The sequence below is a fragment of the Dreissena polymorpha genome, chromosome 8 (assembly GCF_020536995.1).
Source record: "Dreissena polymorpha isolate Duluth1 chromosome 8, UMN_Dpol_1.0, whole genome shotgun sequence".
Lineage (NCBI taxonomy): Eukaryota > Metazoa > Mollusca > Bivalvia > Myida > Dreissenidae > Dreissena > Dreissena polymorpha.
The window spans coordinates 43,708,434-43,727,843 of record NC_068362.1 but is presented as its reverse complement, the minus strand read 5'-3'; the positions used below and the strand labels follow the sequence as shown (position 1 = coordinate 43,727,843).

At 33.2% G+C, this 19,410-nt stretch overlaps 1 protein-coding gene and 1 long non-coding RNA gene across 2 annotated transcripts; one reads left to right on the top strand and one right to left on the bottom strand.

Annotated features, from left to right (window-relative positions):
• Positions 1 to 1,260: 1,260 nt before the first annotated feature.
• On the bottom strand, positions 1,261 to 2,614 carry LOC127840479 (putative nuclease HARBI1). Its single transcript, XM_052368898.1, has 2 exons — positions 2,135 to 2,614; positions 1,261 to 1,509 (listed from the first exon to the last, which is right to left on the bottom strand). Exons 1-2 carry the CDS (start codon positions 2,612 to 2,614, stop codon positions 1,261 to 1,263), a joined length of 729 nt encoding a protein of 242 aa, XP_052224858.1.
• Positions 2,615 to 4,764: 2,150 nt separating this feature from the next.
• Positions 4,765 to 7,849, top strand: LOC127841196 (uncharacterized). The gene is made up of 2 exons (XR_008030752.1): positions 4,765 to 5,002; positions 7,779 to 7,849. It is a non-coding gene; the product is annotated as an uncharacterized LOC127841196 (long non-coding RNA).
• Positions 7,850 to 19,410: the final 11,561 nt, after the last annotated feature.

The window sequence follows — 19,410 nt, the reverse complement described above, 5'->3', positions numbered from 1 at the left end:
TGCTCTGCGGCAGGGGTATCATCGGACGCCACCCGACTCATTGTAGCTAGGTTCGGCTAATATCAGCTTCTCCTCTCATTTAAAGTTTAAAAATCCGTGTGCCACTTGTGTTCGGAGGCACAGCACTTTAAATTAACACACATTTTAAAGACTTGTTTTGTCTTTATCAGGTGTAAATGTACACACATTTTTAAGACTTGTTTTGTCTTTATCAGATGTAAATGGACACACATTTTTAAGACTTGTTTTATCTTTATCAGATGTAAATGGACACACATTTTTAAGACTTGTTTTGTCTTTATCAGAAGTAAATGAGCACACATTTTATAGACTTGTTTTGTCTTTAGCAAATATAAAAGAACACACATTTTTAAGACTTGTTTTGTCTATGTCCATGCCTTAGTTAAAATATGTTTGCGATACAAAATCCCTATATCGAAGCCCATTCTGTATGCCATGGTAAGGTACTTCCTGCTGCATGTTGTCTGGTATATCATCCCCAATCATTGGAATGTTCATGTCTTTGCATATGTTATGCAACACTCCACATGCCATGATAACCCTTTAAAAATGACATAAATTAACACTACATATAACAGTGTATTATGACTATGTTGTCATTTTATTTCAACTAAATGTGATTTTTATGTTAAATCATCATTTTTATCATTGTTAATTTGTAATAACCAAAAGATCACACCTCATAGATAACACTGCATAGTGAACCATGCTATATTTATGGTATTGGTACTGATGATTTAGGTATACATAACTAAATAATGTTTGTTTAAACTATATCATTTGTTTACATAATTCAATGTTGTTGTTGGTTTTTTTGCAATAAATTAATTACTGGCAAGCCTTTTCAGGTTTCAAACGAATTTCGCCATGCAGCACTCCCCATCTTCTTTTCAGTTGGCCTATTCCTCTTTCGACTTTTGATCTTGTTATTTTGTGAGCTCTGTGATGTCAAATATACATTTAATAAAATCCAGCAAAATTATTTTCTGATTATACTTTTTAAATTACAATCATTGTGTGATATTATTGCACTATATAAATACTTAATTTATTTTTGCTTGTATTATAACACCTCATTACATAAAAATCTTATTTATTGCAATGGATTAAGTTTTAAACATACATACAAAATCACTCACCATAACCTGTTATTGTTTTATTTCACAATATATTTGAAATATGTTTTCGTGTTTCTAATAAATATTGTGAACAATGAATATGAATCATCTTACTGTTTAATTAAAAACACCTTGTTATGTACCTGTTGTATTTCACCTGTTGGGCATTGGCTGGATTTAAATAGGGAGTGAGCAACCACTGCTTGCAGGGATAGCCACTGTCCCCAAGCAGGTTCTTGTTCTCACCAGCCACATGCCCACGCTCAAACAATTGAAAAACCCCACTCTCCCTCAAAATCCGGCTGTCATGCGTTGACCCTGGCCACCTCGCAACTAAGTCAATTAGTCTGTCTTGACCATTGAATATCACCTAAAATTAAACAGTTGTGGTAGTTTGTGTGTCTTGAACATCCATTTTTTGCCAGTGATTCTATGTATTATTATTATTAGTTTCTTACAGTCTCATCAGCATATATACAATCACAACATACAATTAAAACATAATCATAATAATAAAATGCTGCCAATTGGAATTATCCAGTTATAAGAAACTAGAAAATTATATAACAAACAATCATCATACACTTAGAGTGAAATGAAAGGGAGGTAACCCCTGAGTTCAAATTACAGAGACTGTAACATGAACTACAGAGTTACATCTCGTCCAAATACCATAAAGTTATGTAGTCTCCACTAAAGTCTGGAAAACAGTTAACAATAAAACAGCTTTGTACAATCTTAGAGTTTTGAGAGTAATTCACATATAGCACAGTACAGTTAAAGACTATATAACATAATAAATGTTTGATTATGTCACTGTCAAATGCATCATTTTATTAAATAAGTTAAACACTGGATTCATAGATATTCAATTAAATCCTGTATACAGACACATGAGCGCATATTGAAAATTGGAGAACTATGTATGAATGTAGGCAGTTAGACTTCTATATGTAAAAATAAATGTATACAATTCATGAATTGCTATTTTTTACCTGGGTATTGATGGAATGATATCCCATTCTATTTACATAAGCTTCCTCATTGACATTCGGAGCTTGAATTTGGACTTGCGTGCCATCAACCACGGCAACAACATTGGGAAAGTTGGCCATGCCTTGGAAGTCCGCCTTCACCCTCGTTACATCATGCATGTTGATTGGGAATGAAATGTGTCTTGTCATTGTTTCCCTATTAGCCAGAATCTCTGTGAATTGTGACACAGCTCTTGACACGGATGGCTGTGACAATTTATGAATGTCTCCGTCATTAATTTGAAAGTCACCTGACGCAAAATAGCGTAGGGTGACAAGTATTTTCTCTAAAGCAGAGACATTTCTTTGGCCAAGTGTTCTTGGCGATAGGCGATCAACGTATTCCTCGTTCAGCCGATCAATCCCATTCTTATCTAGACGATATCGTTGAACAACCTCCATGTTTGTGAGGTTTTCATACGTATCGAGCCATTCATTCATATCTTCAAGTCAATAAATAAAAAAGGTTTATATCCATATCATCTTACTTGTAAAACAAATACACAATTAATAATATTTGAAATATTGTGTAGTGTTCTGAGAAAACTGGGCATAATGCTTGTGAGTAAATTGTCATCCCAGATAAGCCTGTTCAGTCCTCACAGGCTTATCAGGGACGACAAATTCCGCTTTATGGAATTTTTCATTAAATGTTGTCTCTTCTTAGCGAACATCCAGTTTAGGCGGAAAGTGTCGTCCCGGATTAGCCTGTGCGAACTGCACAGGCTAATCTGGGACGACTCTTTAGGCACATGCATTATATCAGTTTTCTCACAACGTGACACAATAGAGTAATAATAAATTTTATTTTACATCAGCGTTTACATGTGGGGAAAAATAATCATAAAAACATGATAGTGGGATGCAACGGTTGCTAATTTCCTCATTAGGTGGGTTTTCATTTGTCGGGTCAGGTAAGAGTGCTTATAGGTCTATTTGATGTTCACATCTTAAACACATGTTAATTTCATAGGTAATGAGTATATTGGCATAGCCATCCAACTACAAATTTAATATGAACAGTTCAACAAACAATATAAACAACGCTAGGATGACAATAACTAAAAATGGAAACCACAACAATAACATCACATTTTTTAAGAAATTCAGTTTAAAACTTTAAAAGTGAAAATGGTAGTAAATTGACATGTGAAAACTTACACTTTATCCAATTTAAGAATTGTTACCAATTTATAAATCCATACAGTTTGATAAAATTATGAGCATTTAACTTGAAAGCACAAGACATGATGTGCTTTTGAATCGTTATGTTTCTATTTACATTGGAAACGTTCATTTAAAATTTTCCAAGATGTAAACAAACGGACAAGTCCGCCATATTTGTTGTGACGGAAATGTCTCTAAGGAGGTTTCGTCACTATACAGTTTCGTAATAGGAAAGTGAAGGTTTCGACAAAGCAATAAATTGTAGGATGATAATAACGGTAAACATATATTGTGGTGAATTTGTTCACACATTTTAAATGCGTGTGTACACTTGTAAGCGAGAGATGGATATTCATGTTACGTTATATATTTACATATTAGTTGCTTTAACGTCATTTACAATGTAAAAATTGTTTAACGATGTTAAATTTAACTTACCTGTGATGGTTTGACGTAAAATTTGAGCTTTGATTTAATAAATCAACATAAAATGGCCGATAAAAAATTTCTCTAAGAAAATTCTATAAGTTTTAGACAGGTGTAGAGGTTTCTAACTTTCTGAGTAAAATTCGGCAACTCTTAGAAAATTCTAAGATATTAGAACGTTTCTTAGACAAAAACTAAGAAAATATTACAGTTATAGCAAAAAACTTAGAAAAAACGTGAATTCTTAGTAAAAATTTTGTCTAAGAAAGTTTCAGAATACCGCCCCAGGTAACTACAATTCAACTATAGGCTAATTTTAATCTCGAATTAAAATGTTTAATGTATGACGCAAGTTTACTCTGTTTTATAGTTGTTACATGACTTTTCTAAAAATAGATTTCTGAGCGAAGTTAACCTTTTTTTTATGATTAGTTGATTTGTAAACTGGAGCGCACGGGATTTTTAAGATTGTTTTATAATTGTTTTATGTAAGCGTTGAACACACAGTGTTACAAAATTTGAATTTTCCGAAATTATTGACGATCGGAAGTTGTGTTAAATTGGAGGAACATTTCGAGACAGGAATCCTTTGTCAAGTAGAGATTGCTGACATCCTCATTTACCTAATTGTACAGTATAAAATGGACTTTAAAATCGTTAAAATCATGTAACTATCAAATAGATCGTGAAGAACGCACTCTGACGTTATTCATTGTGTAAATAATCGATTATGTTTTATAAATGTGTGTGTTTTTAAATAATGAACAATTGAGAAATGTATACGATGCGAATAGACATCGAACTCGAACATTGCATGTAGCGGATACGACGTCCGGTTAAACTACTTTGTGGTCTGATGGGAAAATAAACCCGAGACCAAAGACGTTAAAAAGCTCGTATTGGGATTAAAGATTAGTAATCGTTCAAAGAGGGACACACAAACGATCGACTATAAGAAATTTTACACTTCTGGGATTGCGGACACGGGCGAACAAAGATTAAAAATAGAAAAGTCGACCGAAGTAACCCAATTAGAGGCTACAGCAGCAGAAGTAAACAAACATGGCGTCCTCCAGTTGCTAGAGGACGATGACATAGATGAAGATGAGCTTTATTCCATGAAGGAAGAAATTGAAAACCTCAAGAAACAAGAAGAAAAACTACGCAAACAACAGGATTTCCACGAAACCAAAAAGCAATTGGATAAACAGAAGGCGAAAATCGAATCCCTAAAGGGTAAAGTAGAAGTACTTTCTAACGATTAAACTAACATTTAAACTAAAAGTAGTAAAAAGAGTGATCATGGAAAAACAATTATACTTGATGACTTGAGACAAGATAAACTGCTTAGAAATAAAGTTAAAAAGCAAATTTCAAAGATGGGTTTAATAGATGAATCTGAATCAGATGGTGACATGGAGGAATCTATTAATAACTATTCAGAACAAGAGTGTGTATTCTGATGAAGATTCTAGCTCTAATTCAGACTTATCTCATATTATGTCAAAACGGTCAGTCAAGAAAGTTAAAAGTAAAAAGTCAGGCATTGCAATTACATCTAACGATAAAGTTAAACATTCTCAAAGATACCCACACACATATCTAAGATATGAATTTGTGAGTAAAAACATGACATTTGAAAGTTTAGATTGTAATTTTCTTATAGCAGGAGAATTACAAATTATATCTGACTCTAGTACCAAATCAACAGAACGAAACGGTAGATTGGAATTGCTCAAACGCATAATGTACCTAAGTATGACATATGACAGTTTGAAGGGCTGAAATGCAGTACTAAGAGAGATTAAACTTGGGAAGAAAACATGGAATGATGAATTTCAATATTTAGAAATTGCCATTTTTAACAAATTCCAAATCAAACAGTCAGACAATATCAAAGCATCAATTTCACAAACATTCAAAAGCAAGAAATCTGATTCTCTAACTGCGATGTTTGGTTTTGTTCACTTTACCAGAGAAACAAATGTCAACACAAGAATGATCATACAACAGTGGTTAAAGGAAAGATGCGGAACGCCCTACACATTTGTGCCACATGTTGGCAAAAAGATGACAAGAAACTTCAACATCCAGAGTGTTCACAAGAATGTCCTAGTCGACAGATGTGACTGAACAGCATTTCAATCAAATTTGAAAAAGAAGATGTGCTTATAGACAAATTTCTTCCTGTATAATGTTTTAAATCAGACTCAGATCATTTAAACTCTAATTTAAGTAAAAATATGTGTTCACATTCAAAATCATGTAAACTTTGTTCAGGTACAAATAATTCACATAATGATATACAGGATATGTTAAGAATTCATGAACAAGTTAAAGCTTCGGCACAACATAGGTGTGTTGGTTGTAAAATCCCAGTAAATAATAGAATCAATACAGAATTTATGCAGACAATGCTTTATGATTATAATGATAATGCAGTCTGTGAGTTGTTAAAGTATGGATTTCCTGATGGAGTAGTAGAATATAAGGATAGATTAGAAACCATGCTTCCAGTGTGGAAATATTATAATCATAGAGGAGCTAATGAATATCCAGAAGCAATGTTGCATTATGTGTTGAAAAAAAAAGAGTTACAATGCAGTGTTAGGTCCTTTTAAATCTAATCGTTTTACTAGTAAGTTAAAAATCTCCCCCTTAAACTCTGTGCCATAAAAGGATGTCACAGATAGGAGAATTATTTTGGACTTGAGTTATCCAAAGGGTTCTGCCTTAAATGACTTTTTTTAACAAGTCAGAATATCTAGGGGGATCTATTAATTTAGTGTTCCTAAAATAGATGATAGCTTTGATAAAAGCAAAAGGGAATGGTTGTTTGCTGTTTAAAAAGGACCTTAAAAGGGCTTATAGACAGATACGCATTTGTCCTGGAGATTATAATTTAGTGTAATTCATATACAAAAAGCACATATTTTGTGATACTGTTTTATCCATGGAACTAAGGTCAGCAGCTTACAAAGGGTAACAAATGCTATAGCATATATATTACTTAAACTTTGTGTAATTGTAATTGTTCTAAATTATTTAGATGATATTGCTGGGGCTGAACAAGTACAATATGCTGAGTTTGCTTATTTATGTTTAGAAATTATTTTACAGAAATTCGGTTTGGAAGAATCTACAGATAAATCTGTAAAACCAACTGCAAGAATGATTTTCTTAAGTGTTATGTTCGATGCTATTAAAATGACTATGGAAATATCAACTGATAGATTGATTGAAATAATGCTATTAGTGGAAAATTGGCTAGGACAGGAAATTGCTTCTTTGAAGGAGATTCAACAATTACTAGGCAGCTGAACTTTGTTGGAGCTTGTGTTAAAGCTAGCCGTATATTTATCAACATACTTTTGAACTGGCTTAGGGAGCTATATGCATTGAACTGTGAACATGATTGTCATGCAATACCAGATGAAGTGAAGTTGGATTTATATTGGTAGAAAACTTTTTTGCCAATGTACAATGGTATTTCAGTAATTTCCGTTGAAGAATGGTCTTCTCCAGATGAAACCTTCTCATGTGATTCTTGTTTAAGTGGTTGCTGTGGGTTTTTACAAGGACATTATTTTAATGCAACTTTCCCCACATTCATACAATAATTATAATTACACATAAGTGCATTAGAGATGTTGACCATTGTAGTGTGTGTTCATCTATGGCATATGACATTTAAAAGTAAAAAGATTGTAGTACAATGTGATAACATGGCTGTGTGTATTGCTTTAAATTCAGGAAAAGCAAAGTGTACATTTATGCAAAAATGTTTGAGAGAAATTATATTTTTCGCAGCTTTAAATGAATTTGAAATTAAGGCGTAACACATACCTGGTGTTGATAACAGGATAGCGGATCATTTGTATAGGTGGCATTTAAATGAAAGTCATATAAAGACATTCGTAGACATTACAGAAGAAGTGACTTTGTATAATAGTTTAGTACAAGAAAGGATTTTACATGTATTAATCCTTGGTAGTATATCATGTTGTTTCAGACAGACAGATGTCTCAACTTGGTGAGGACTTGAGAGCATCGAATAGACGAGCCTATGCTGAGGGATACAGGAAAAATTTGAGGATCCAGTGGGAATCATTTCTTTTGTTTTGCTGTCATTTTGGGTTAGTTTTTCTTCCTGCATCAACTCTAACTTTACAATTATATGTACAGTTTCTAAGTAGATCCTTTAAATCAGTTGATTCTATTCGTAATTATGTAAGTGGAGTTCGTACCATGCATCAAATCCTTGGGTTTTCTTTAGATAAAGTAAATCAATTTATATTGAATTTAACTTTTAAAGGAGTTTCTAGAAATCTATGTCATCAAGTCAAACAAGCTTTACAAATATCTCCAGAACTTTTGCTAAAAATGTACGCGGTACTAGATAATTCTGACATAAATTCATCAGTTTTCTGGTGTTTATTTGTTTTTGCTTTTTTTCTATTAGCTAGAAAATCTAATTTAGTTCCAACAACGTTACAAGATCTAAAAGATCCTAAGTTCCTATTGAGGGGCGATGTTTTGATTGAACAGCATAAGCTACTGGTTTAAATGAAAGGGACTAAAACTATACAATTTGGACTACGTGTACTAAGCAGTCCATTAGTAAGAGTTAAAAGTTCACCATTATGTCCGATGGCATCCTTTAAGGATATGATAAGTAAAATTCCTGCTGGACCTGGATCTCCTCTATTTGTATTGAAGTCAGGAAAACCAGTCACATATAACATGTACTTAAAAAAGTTGCGTGAAATTCTATCAAAATGTGATGTAGATCCAAATTCTTATTCTACTCACTCTTTAAAAAGGGGCTTTGCTTCCTTTGCATTCAGATTAAATGTATCAGCTGATAAAATTCAACTTTTAGGTGACTGGTCTTCAGACGCTTATAAGAAATATTTGCATATGTCTTTTAAAGACAAAGTGGACATTGCTCATTTCATATCGGAACATATATAACAACTTGTTGATAGTGTATATATGTAAATAATTGTATTGTTTATCACATAAATTAGAATGGACTGATTCATTGTGCAGTGATATAAAGGAAGTAGGTAAGAAACTGCATGTTTTCATTGTTTGATTATTTATGATCATGTCTTTATATTGTTTGTTATTGTTGCTTTAATTAGCATGCTTTTGCTTATTTCAGTATATGTCGCTATTACTTAATTGTGTTGTTTTTCTTGTATTGTTTGTTTTTGTGTGTTTGGCATTTTGTTGGCGTTTGCATGAATATTCTATGAATTATTACACGTGAATTATAATTGCCTTAAATGAAATTGTATGTATGATCAATATCTATTTAATTTACATTACTTCTTGTTCGATTTGGTAATTCAATTATGATATTATTTGAATTACTTTCGCTGTGTCACAAGGCCAAATAAAATTTGACTATCATTGGAATTGTCATTTATTGTATTTATTACTATATATATAATTTATCAACGATCAAAACTTAAGGAAGGAAATTAATAACGCAAGTAGATTGATTATTTCAATTGACTGACCTACACTCATTACATTTAAGCATAATAAAGAATCTTCAGGCAAACGTTTGCGTTCAACAATTCAACATCATTTATATCTGCTAAAGATTTACGATTTACAATAAACTCTTGAAGTATGTGTACCATGATGAGCTTTGAGTAATTGGAATAATTGTATATAGTCCATTTGAAAAATGTATATCATATTTCTGTTTCTGCTGTATGCATTCAATTAAAAACAAACATATGCCAGTCTAAACTTGTTTTTGCGTTTTTTTAAATAGTTTTTTTGAGGAATGAGTGTTTAAACGCGGTTTTAATCTACATTAGTTATGCAATATATCGATGGCGCTTACTTAAGCGTTAAATTCATAATAGTTGCATACGCAGTCTTTGAGGCCGCCAACATAAACGATGAAAAGGCGAATCTTAGAAAAAAGGTGGTGCATGTTCTTAGTAGAATTTATTTCTAGCTTGGATTGTTTTGATGAATAACCGTGTTTCAAATAATCAGCATATAGCACATCAATAATTATTGCATATTATACATACGAAAATTGTTCTGGTAAAACCGATGATTGTTTTCATGAGCGATGTTGCTATGCGTTAGGGAACCGAATGGAAAACACCATGACACAAAACACATGTCCTAAAATGGCGCACAAAACACGACAAACACACTAATCCTATTTGGGTCAACGGTAAAACAATTGGGGTCAAATTCAAATGTATATTCATAACTAGCTCATCCCCACTACAGAGATGGCATCATCATTTATGTGTACATTACACTTTTTCCACCCTGTGGATAAATCAGTTCGTGAATAATCGTTTAGTTAAAGTTTCTAGGAAAATGACTTATAGTAAAATAGTTTGATTAATTTGATGATTAAGCTGTTCAAGCTTGAAATCTGTTTAAAGATGAATTCAGCGTTTCGAACTTAAATCTGAATGATATCATCATAGTTTCAGTACAACTTGCATGCAACACCCGACAAGCAAATTAAGCCATCAATATTACCATTACTCCATATGGGTTGACCACCTTTAACTGGAGTAGCTTTTTAAATACATCGGTTTGCAATCTTGCAAAGCCTGTTCCGAATCATTAAATACATACAGTAAACATAACAAAAAAAATGATTATCACGTGGTAAATAGTGGACTGAGACAGCTCTTGTTGAACAGAAATAAGAACCTACTAACTGTCCAAAATATTAAGCATTAAACAGTGTTATAGCGCAAACCTGACCACCCTGTCACGTGCACGGATATAATTAGACGGCATGTTACTTTGTTAGGATGATGGCCGGTACCTAGATCTCTGATATGACTAAGGTCGGGGAACACTCTTGTTAATAAGGAATAAATAATATACAAGGTTTGAAATGAGCAGTTATACAGCGTTTAATCGCAACATTGACCCCCTGTCACGTTCATGAATGTAAATTAGACGGCATGTTACCTAGTCAGTCTGATATACAGCATCTTGTTCTAAAAGGAGACATAACTAGTAATAAAGGTGAAACTATTGTTATCTAAAATTTATCCACACAACTTTTTGAAATAGTTGCATGAAGTTTTGATAATTGAGACCATATGCAGAAACAGTTATATTTACTAAATATAAAATATAAAATTTGTGTTTTGTGTATCATCGGTAACTGAATACATAGCCGATTTTAATAGGAACTCGTAGGCTATTTAAGATCGTTATTAAATGACATTAATTTACAAATGTAAACAACGCAAATAAAAAGCTCATATGTAACACAAAAATATAATAAATGGAGGAGAATATTTTCCCATCCTTGGCTCGAACCAGTGAATTTTGATTTTTAATGCCGACGGCTTAACCTGCCGATGGTCGATTCAACAATTCCTGAACAAGTCCATTTAAAGTAATAGTATAAGTATAATATATATTTGTCAAATATAATACACTATTGGTACATAAACCAACAACAAACGCTCTTAAACAATAATGCAAGATAAGTACTGATGCAAAGCATCAAAGGGCGTCAAGAATTTCAGTGTAAAATGCATTCAATGAAGTGACACGGAACGAATTTTTTCTACTCTAAATATTAATATATTGGACGATTATTTTAAACAAAATTGAAAAAGATACTGGTATAACCAGTATTTTTGATTTTGTGTTATAACCCCCAAATAACCAGTACTATGATGTTGTGTTATAACCCCCAAATAACCATTATTTATGATTTTGTGTTGTAACCCCCAAATATTTCATAGTTCATTTTATTTACATTGGTTTCCTTTTTTTACTGGCATCCGTGTGCAGTTTTTATTAATGGAAAAAAACTGTGTAGGTTTAAAAAATCTGCTTCATCTTGTAAGCGTAATTTCATAAATTTCTCAACTTCAACGGGAGATGTTTCTGAACTTAATCTTACTCATTGATATGAAAACACTGTACATTTTTTATTGTGTTTACGAACCCACCCCCACCCCACACATATATTTCATTTGCATAATAAAAACAAAACATGGTCACAATAAAACCGCATATTTATTTAAACTAAAAAGTCTACATCAAAACAAAAAGCTAACATAGAACACAAATAAAACAAGTTGATTCTAATGGGGCTCGAACCTTGGACCTCTCACATGTGAGCGACCGTGTAATCACTACACTGCGGAACCGCTTGAAAAATCACCTTTTAACTAAGATATTAAGGTAGTGGGATCCTAATGGGTCCTTTTCCAGAAACACTCTTTGTTATTATTCATACAATACCAAACTTCGTCTGACCGACGGACATATCTGACATATTATGACAAGGTCCGATCGATTTTGCAATTCCGTCGGACCAAAATTTCCGACTTCAAAAAATATTCCGACTTCAAAAAATATAATACATATCTTATTAATCATCGTCTAATGCTCCAGTGGGACTCCAATATTTGCCATCAAAACCTGTAGAACTAAATACATTAATACCAGTGTCGTTTTTATGTTTTCGATCTGTTTGTGTCCGGAATTTGCCGAGTGTGCTCCGATGTATTTAAACTACAACTGTTGCAACTCGGTATATTCCGTGACAGCGTCTGCAAATTTCCAAACGGATATTTATAAAGTACTAGTTCCACGCTCATATGTGCATGTCAATTCGCAAAATGCGAGAGCCGGGACCATGCAACAACAGGTGATCGCATATGTTAGAGGTCAATTGTCTTCAATGTAAACAGCATTGCGAACCGAAAATAACGTACACGTATAATGGTTTTCAGGTGATTTCGTTTTCAAAATATTGTTGTCTTATTTCCAAAAGAGTATTTCACTTATTTTATTGTCTTTATATTTCAAATTGTGAGATTTGCCTGATATGCTGAGGTTTCTTACCAAAGTATTACCTGGTACTGATACTATTATATTGAGAATATTGGCCAACAAATTTTGACAAGACTGCAGTGATTGATCATATTTTAATTGAAGGTACCTCAGATGAGCAGGAGACTGCTGAGCCATAAAATGTCGTAGACTTTGGCGCAGAAACTCAACAAATCAATTATCAATACTGTAAAGATGACAAGAGTGATTACCGTTCAGATTTTCAGGAGGAAGGAGACAATGAGAAGAAGATAATCAATTATTTGCATTCCAATCTCTATTCCGATATCTGATAATATATTGTAATATATAGCAACATACTTGTTTTGTGATATAACTGGATAGTACATACTTGATATGAGTCATTATTATATAAATAAATACTATGTGTAACCGTCATTTCATTTTGTGTTTTCTCTCTTTTTGTTTGGTCTGACAAACACTCATTCGGTCTGACATAATATATAGGTTGTTTGAATGGGATATACATATATTTTGGAAATTACCTTAATAAACATACTCAACTGGGGTTTATTAGTAGAAGCAGAATTTAAAAAGTGTCATTGGAAGAAAATTGTGCCTTTGTCCAATAATATATGCACTTATCTGGATAAAATGGCAAACACGACAACAAATGGTTCAGTGACAAGAAATTTTAATTACGTTTTATGTCACTTGTAGTGTGATGAAATGCATATATTTTACATATTTATTTAACACAACATAGTTTCTACACAGTGAACGAATTTCAGGAAGTTTGACCATTTATCTCAAGAAATTTTACTTTGAGTATGCCTACCCCAATTCATTTTCACGCAATGAATTTAAGTATAAATTTGTATATCACTTCTTTTTGGGCGTTTTCTAGTTGCTTATTAAAAGCTACAGTTATAAACCATGACATGTGAAGAAATTTAGCTAACTTTGAATTAATATTGATATACTAATACATTAACAAGAGCACCGCATAACGGGTGCCACGCTCGGCTGCGAAAGCTTGTCAGATATTCTTAGAGGTCACAGTGACCTTGATATTTTACCTAGTGAACCAAAATGGGAGTGGCGTGTAGAACTCACCAAGGTGCATGTACATATGAAGTTTCAAAGTTGTAGGTGAAAGTACTGTGATGTAAGAGGCAAAGTTAAAGTTTTATTTTAGAGGTCACAGTGACATTGACCTTTAACCTAGTGACCGAAAAATGGGTGTGGTGTGTAGAATTCATTAAGGTGCATGTACATATGAAGTTTCAAAGTTATAGGTGGAAGCACTATGATGTTAGAGGCAAAGTTAAAGTTTTATATTAGAAGTCAAAGTGACCTTGACCTTTGACCTAGTGACCCAAAAATGTGTGTGGCGTGTAAAACTCATCAAGGTGCATACAGGCCCAGTTCACCACAAAAATGTAAAAGTTGTCCCAATAGTACATAGCATAAAGATGTATCAGTTATCATGTTTCTTTAAACATGTAGCACAATAATTATATTTTAATAAAAACAGCCAGAATAATGACAACTAGATGTACATTATTTAATATCATTATAAAGCCATTGCGTGATTTTGACTGGCCGCGTGTCATTTGGAAGCCATATTATCTCGTTCCGTCACTTTTCGTCACTGAACAACTGACTGATTTTAGGGACCACTTCAGATAAAATATTTTTTTGCGTTTGTGACTTTTGGTAGTCCCTCATTGTTTTCAGCAATGAAAGTATCCCTAAAGTCATCCTCACCGGAACTAGAAAATATGGCTTTCAAATCACACAAGGCCAGTCCATATCCCGCAATGTTTTCAGCTGTTGGTCGCTTCCTCTATGCAACAGCACGGTCAAACAATCATCTAATGTTTTTTGCCTTTAAGACTTTCCATGACTTAAACAAACTAAATTATGGATTGCAGTAACAGTAAAGATGTGGGCCATATTGTCAGTAATTTTACATGTTTTAAGCAAATATCCCAGTACTTCAACATCATCAGGAGAACTGTTGGCGTTGCAGGTTGCCTGGAGAACACGTTCACTAGATCTTCCTGTTTGTGTGACTATCCAGGTTACGATTGTTGAAAACCGGCAAAAGTCAACAAAACTGCTTACACAATTACAAAACGTTTTAAAACAGTGTGTGTTCAGCAATGCACTAACCAAAACCAGCAAATTAAACCTGCGCCCATTATGAGCAACAAAAATGGCTCTGGGAAACTTTGCAAGCCACATCATACAATGATGAAGAGAGGTTTTAATTGATACACTATCAACACTTCCACCATCTACACGCAATATGCCATGATCATCAACAGAGATGCCGATCACTTTCTGAGCTTCGGAAGAAATTGGCACTGTTGTCTTCACATATGTCGGGAACTTAAAACCCGTTTTCAAATGCACAGCAGCAATCTGAGTAATATCAGGCATTACTGTACCTCGAACTGAAATACACAATTAAATTCACACAATGCTTATTTCATGAATTTTATAATTCCCCTTTAAGTTTCATTCTGACGCCTTATATGATCGTTGGTTATGAGAAAAATCAATTTTCAGCACAACAAACACATAACATATTGACAAGTCGTTTAACTCAAATTATCGCTTGTGAAAAGAGTTCACCATGCATATGAATAGTCAGAATTTTAATATACCTATGCTCCTTCATGAGATTTATTACTAAGAGTAATGCATTTATTTTTAAACATTGTAATATTTGGAATAGCTTTTAATATTAATAATAACAATTACAAATATTTTTAATAATGTGCCTGCCCTTGGGTTATAACCAAAAATCTTTTAAAAACCCTGTCATTTTACCAAACTACGAACACAGTGCCTTTAATAAAATAATAATTATTAATATGTTTCATGTTCATCTGGAATAGGAAAGAAGAAGACAGTTAGTGAGAAAAATACTAAAATTTGGCCCCAGAATAGTCAATAACATTGTATTAAAAGTAAGTTTGTACACTTACTCCATTTCTTTCCCATAAGCATCAATGGCAGCCTCGTTAGACGACGCAGTTGAGATTTTCTTGATGGCCTCCCCAGCACGAGCCTCAATAATCTTAAGATTTCTATTTGCAATAAGCGTTATGTTTAGAGTGGTGAGAAGTTATTTACCTGCACCGGCCTGCCCAAACTGACTTTCATAGCTGAAAAGAGAATTGAAAATGATAGGAACATGAAAACGAAATAAGGCCGTAGTTACTTTATAATGACGTCACAATGTATTTTCATAGAATCCATTCGTATCAGCATTACAGTATTATATGACATGAATGAGCAATCATTTGATTTAACAACACAAATGCGAAACTAAATTTAAAAACTGAATATGATGGACACCGGATTCTTTCCTTATCTATTACACGATAAACAAATATTCACTGGGAATGACACTTGTAATTTTAAGGAGTCTGAAAATGTGTAAGAAGTCCAAAGATCAATGGCAAGTGTACAATGTACATTGATAGAAATGGCAGGTTGAACAAGAAAGACATACATACCTGTTCCAAGCTTGGTATTTACGTCAAGTCAGGGTTTTCACAAAAAACGTACAAATAATCACCGAGGCCATTTTGTAGTTCGCCGACAATGTTATATATTGTCAAAGAAATGGGACACAGATTACAAAACTGACCATACTGTAATTTGTTTAGAAAAACCTCCAGCTCAACGAGTCAATCAATCTTCTTCCATCCCCCCACCCACTTCTGCTTACTCTTTTCACGCCGTTTAGCAAATGCGAATAGCTTGTACGTGAGTCAGTTTCACACAAAGCGCCATCGCAGAGCTTGGCAAATGAATAATTGTTATCGAACACAACGTTGTCGATCGGTGTTTGCTTCTTTTTTTATTTTGATTTTATTTCGCACTTTCATTTTGCTAAGAAAATGTCAACAACCGCGACGTCATGAACACAAATATTTTATGAAACGAATTAAATTAACTTATATTTGTATTGTATAATTATTAAATCTTAAAGAGATAAGCAAATTCAAATCTTAAATAAATAAATACAAATTTATTTCGTGTATTTTGTATAATTTCCTCACTTTACCGTAGATATCGCTTAAAGGTCACATAACCCAAAACCGGAACTCCTGTTTACAGGGTTACATGCAGTCAATTTGATATATAGCACACATTGTTCAGTAAATGCTGCCTAGGAAATGTAAAATAGAATGCAAATGGTCCTTTTTGGTATTAATTTGAAGGTATATTTGTAAGCAATAAGCAAAAAAGAGCCATTTTTGTGCTGTTCTTTTTCTGTTGATGGTTCCCGGCTTTGAAAGTAGGTCATACTATTTGAGTAAAAATGGTCGCCTCCACATGTGTCAAAACTGGTGTGCCTATTCTAAGGTAAATATTTTGAGTTACAACACATAGAATTTGATGGCATGCATTTTGTTTCAAAAGATTATGCATTTATCTTTTCAATGATGTATGATGATATAGTGGGTCATTGCTTGATCATGGTAAAAATTGATATCGAACATCAACTATTTTATATGTAATATAGAAGGGAATAAATTGAGCATGCGTAACCTATAGCCGAAACGCTTTCCGAATACGGCGATATCGACCGACTATTCCCAATCTCACTAGGCACCTACTGCCTTATAGGGGCCTTTTCACAGATTTTGGCATGTTTTGAAGTTTGTCATTAAATGCTTTATATTGATAAATGTCAACATTTGCTTTAATTAGTTCCCGTTAAAATCAAGAATAAAATTAAAATAAGAAAAAAAGTAACCCTTAACAGGGCTCGAACCACTGACCCCTGGAGTCCTGGCGTAAAATGTCTCCGACTTAGACCTCTCGACCGTTCTTCCGCATACAATATTAGATGTATTTTATACTATATATAAGCAATCATCGTAGTTTCACAAAATCTAGCGACAACAACAGAACTCTACACATTATTCATTAGTTTCGCGTTGCAACGCTTTATAATTTTTCAGATTTTTAAATCGTCAAAAGATGCATATAAGGGCTATATTAAAGCATGGTTAATGTTTAGTATTACTGTCTACACACAAATATCATAACTTAATCGAAAATTTGAGAATCCGAAACAACTTTTTTAAATTGTGTCAATTTACCAAAACGTGAAAAGGCCCCTTTAAAAAATCCATCCGTAATGAAAATGTATCATTAACATACTGTTCAGATATTCCGTAACACATAAATCATTGCATTTCTTTATATCTACATGTGTTTGACTTCTCGCCTGTTGAATATAGACACTGCATTTTACATGGACAGTTCTACGTATAAATGATTGCAAACCATTTATACTACATGTTTACACGTGAATTCTATTGTGCAACAAAAAATCAAATTCAAACAAAAAACCATCCTATTGTTATCATTTAAGTGTGTAAATGAAGATGTTATTTGTTATAAAACATTTTAATACTATAAAGCATTCTCTCAAATTCATATTAATAAATATAACTATAAAACATCATCATTATGTAATATCCATATATATGACTTATGTTTAGGAATTGTTTCTCATACATTCGCAGACATGAACGGTTCATAGACCATACCACGTGAACTCACATGCTCGTAACGCAGTATACATTATAAACAGAGTAAAATATGTAATTGTAAACTCAAACATAATGCGATGACAATACTCCCCCCGTTGTTTACAGTCAATAAACACATTTGTTGAAATATAAAGTTTGCATATGAGATCAGCATTGCGTCATGTAACTTAAATTAATACACTGATGCCTTGAACAATGTTTCAATATCGATGACAGCTGCATTTTGGGAAAAAAGCATAAACGTAACAACAAAAAACAAAAAAAACTAACTTCATGCAAGGCGGTTGATAAAGATGTACCCTGAAGGCTTGTTTTTTTGAAGAACAGCCCGTATGATTAAATGTATCGATATGTTTCTTGTACGTCCACGAACAGATATCGCAACTGTCACCAAGACCAGAAACAAACATCCACAGAAAATGACTGAGGAATGCTTCATTACATAATCTTTTAGTATATTGAACGCCATAATTAGTCCGGCTGATTGTTCTTAAACTTTCAATCTTTAAAATTCTACATGTCCACTGAAATGTATATATTTTATTTGACAATTCTATTCCGCTTTATTAATTAACTTCATAATATTAGACGAGAATGTGTTCAATTTGTTCGTCCCATACAATTTGAGCCTCGCCAATAAAACTCGAAACTCGCCTTACACGGAAAAAGGCGGCCAATATGGAAAAAAACACGGCAAATACGGAAAAAGGTCGGCCAATACGAGATTCAGCCAATCAGAAACCAGGAACAACTCGGCCTTATTTGTGAATATTAAATTTCGACCATTGTGGACGCCATTTTGAAATTGTATGCTTAGTTTTGGTGCAAAAGTTTTAATCTTTAAAAATATACTTAAAGCACTCGGCCCCTAATATATTCAGCACCCTTTTTCGACAATAACAATAGTGCAGTGTAACCAGTAACAGTAAGCATCTTTCGTCATATACTTAGTTAAATATTATAAAGTTAATTTATAAAATTGTCATTAATTAGTTGAATTTATTTTGGCTTTGTTATTGAGCTGAAGATAGCCGCACTGTCCTTCGGCCTGCTGCCTCAGGCAAATACCGCTGTCTTCAGCTCAATAACAAAGCCAATATCAATTCAACTAATTAATAACATTATAACATTAACGGTGCAATAATATGTCAACTTTCAACAAATAATATTAGTTTTTATTACACTGTGTATTTGTAGTCGATGATACTAACAACTAACGCACTTGAACAACCA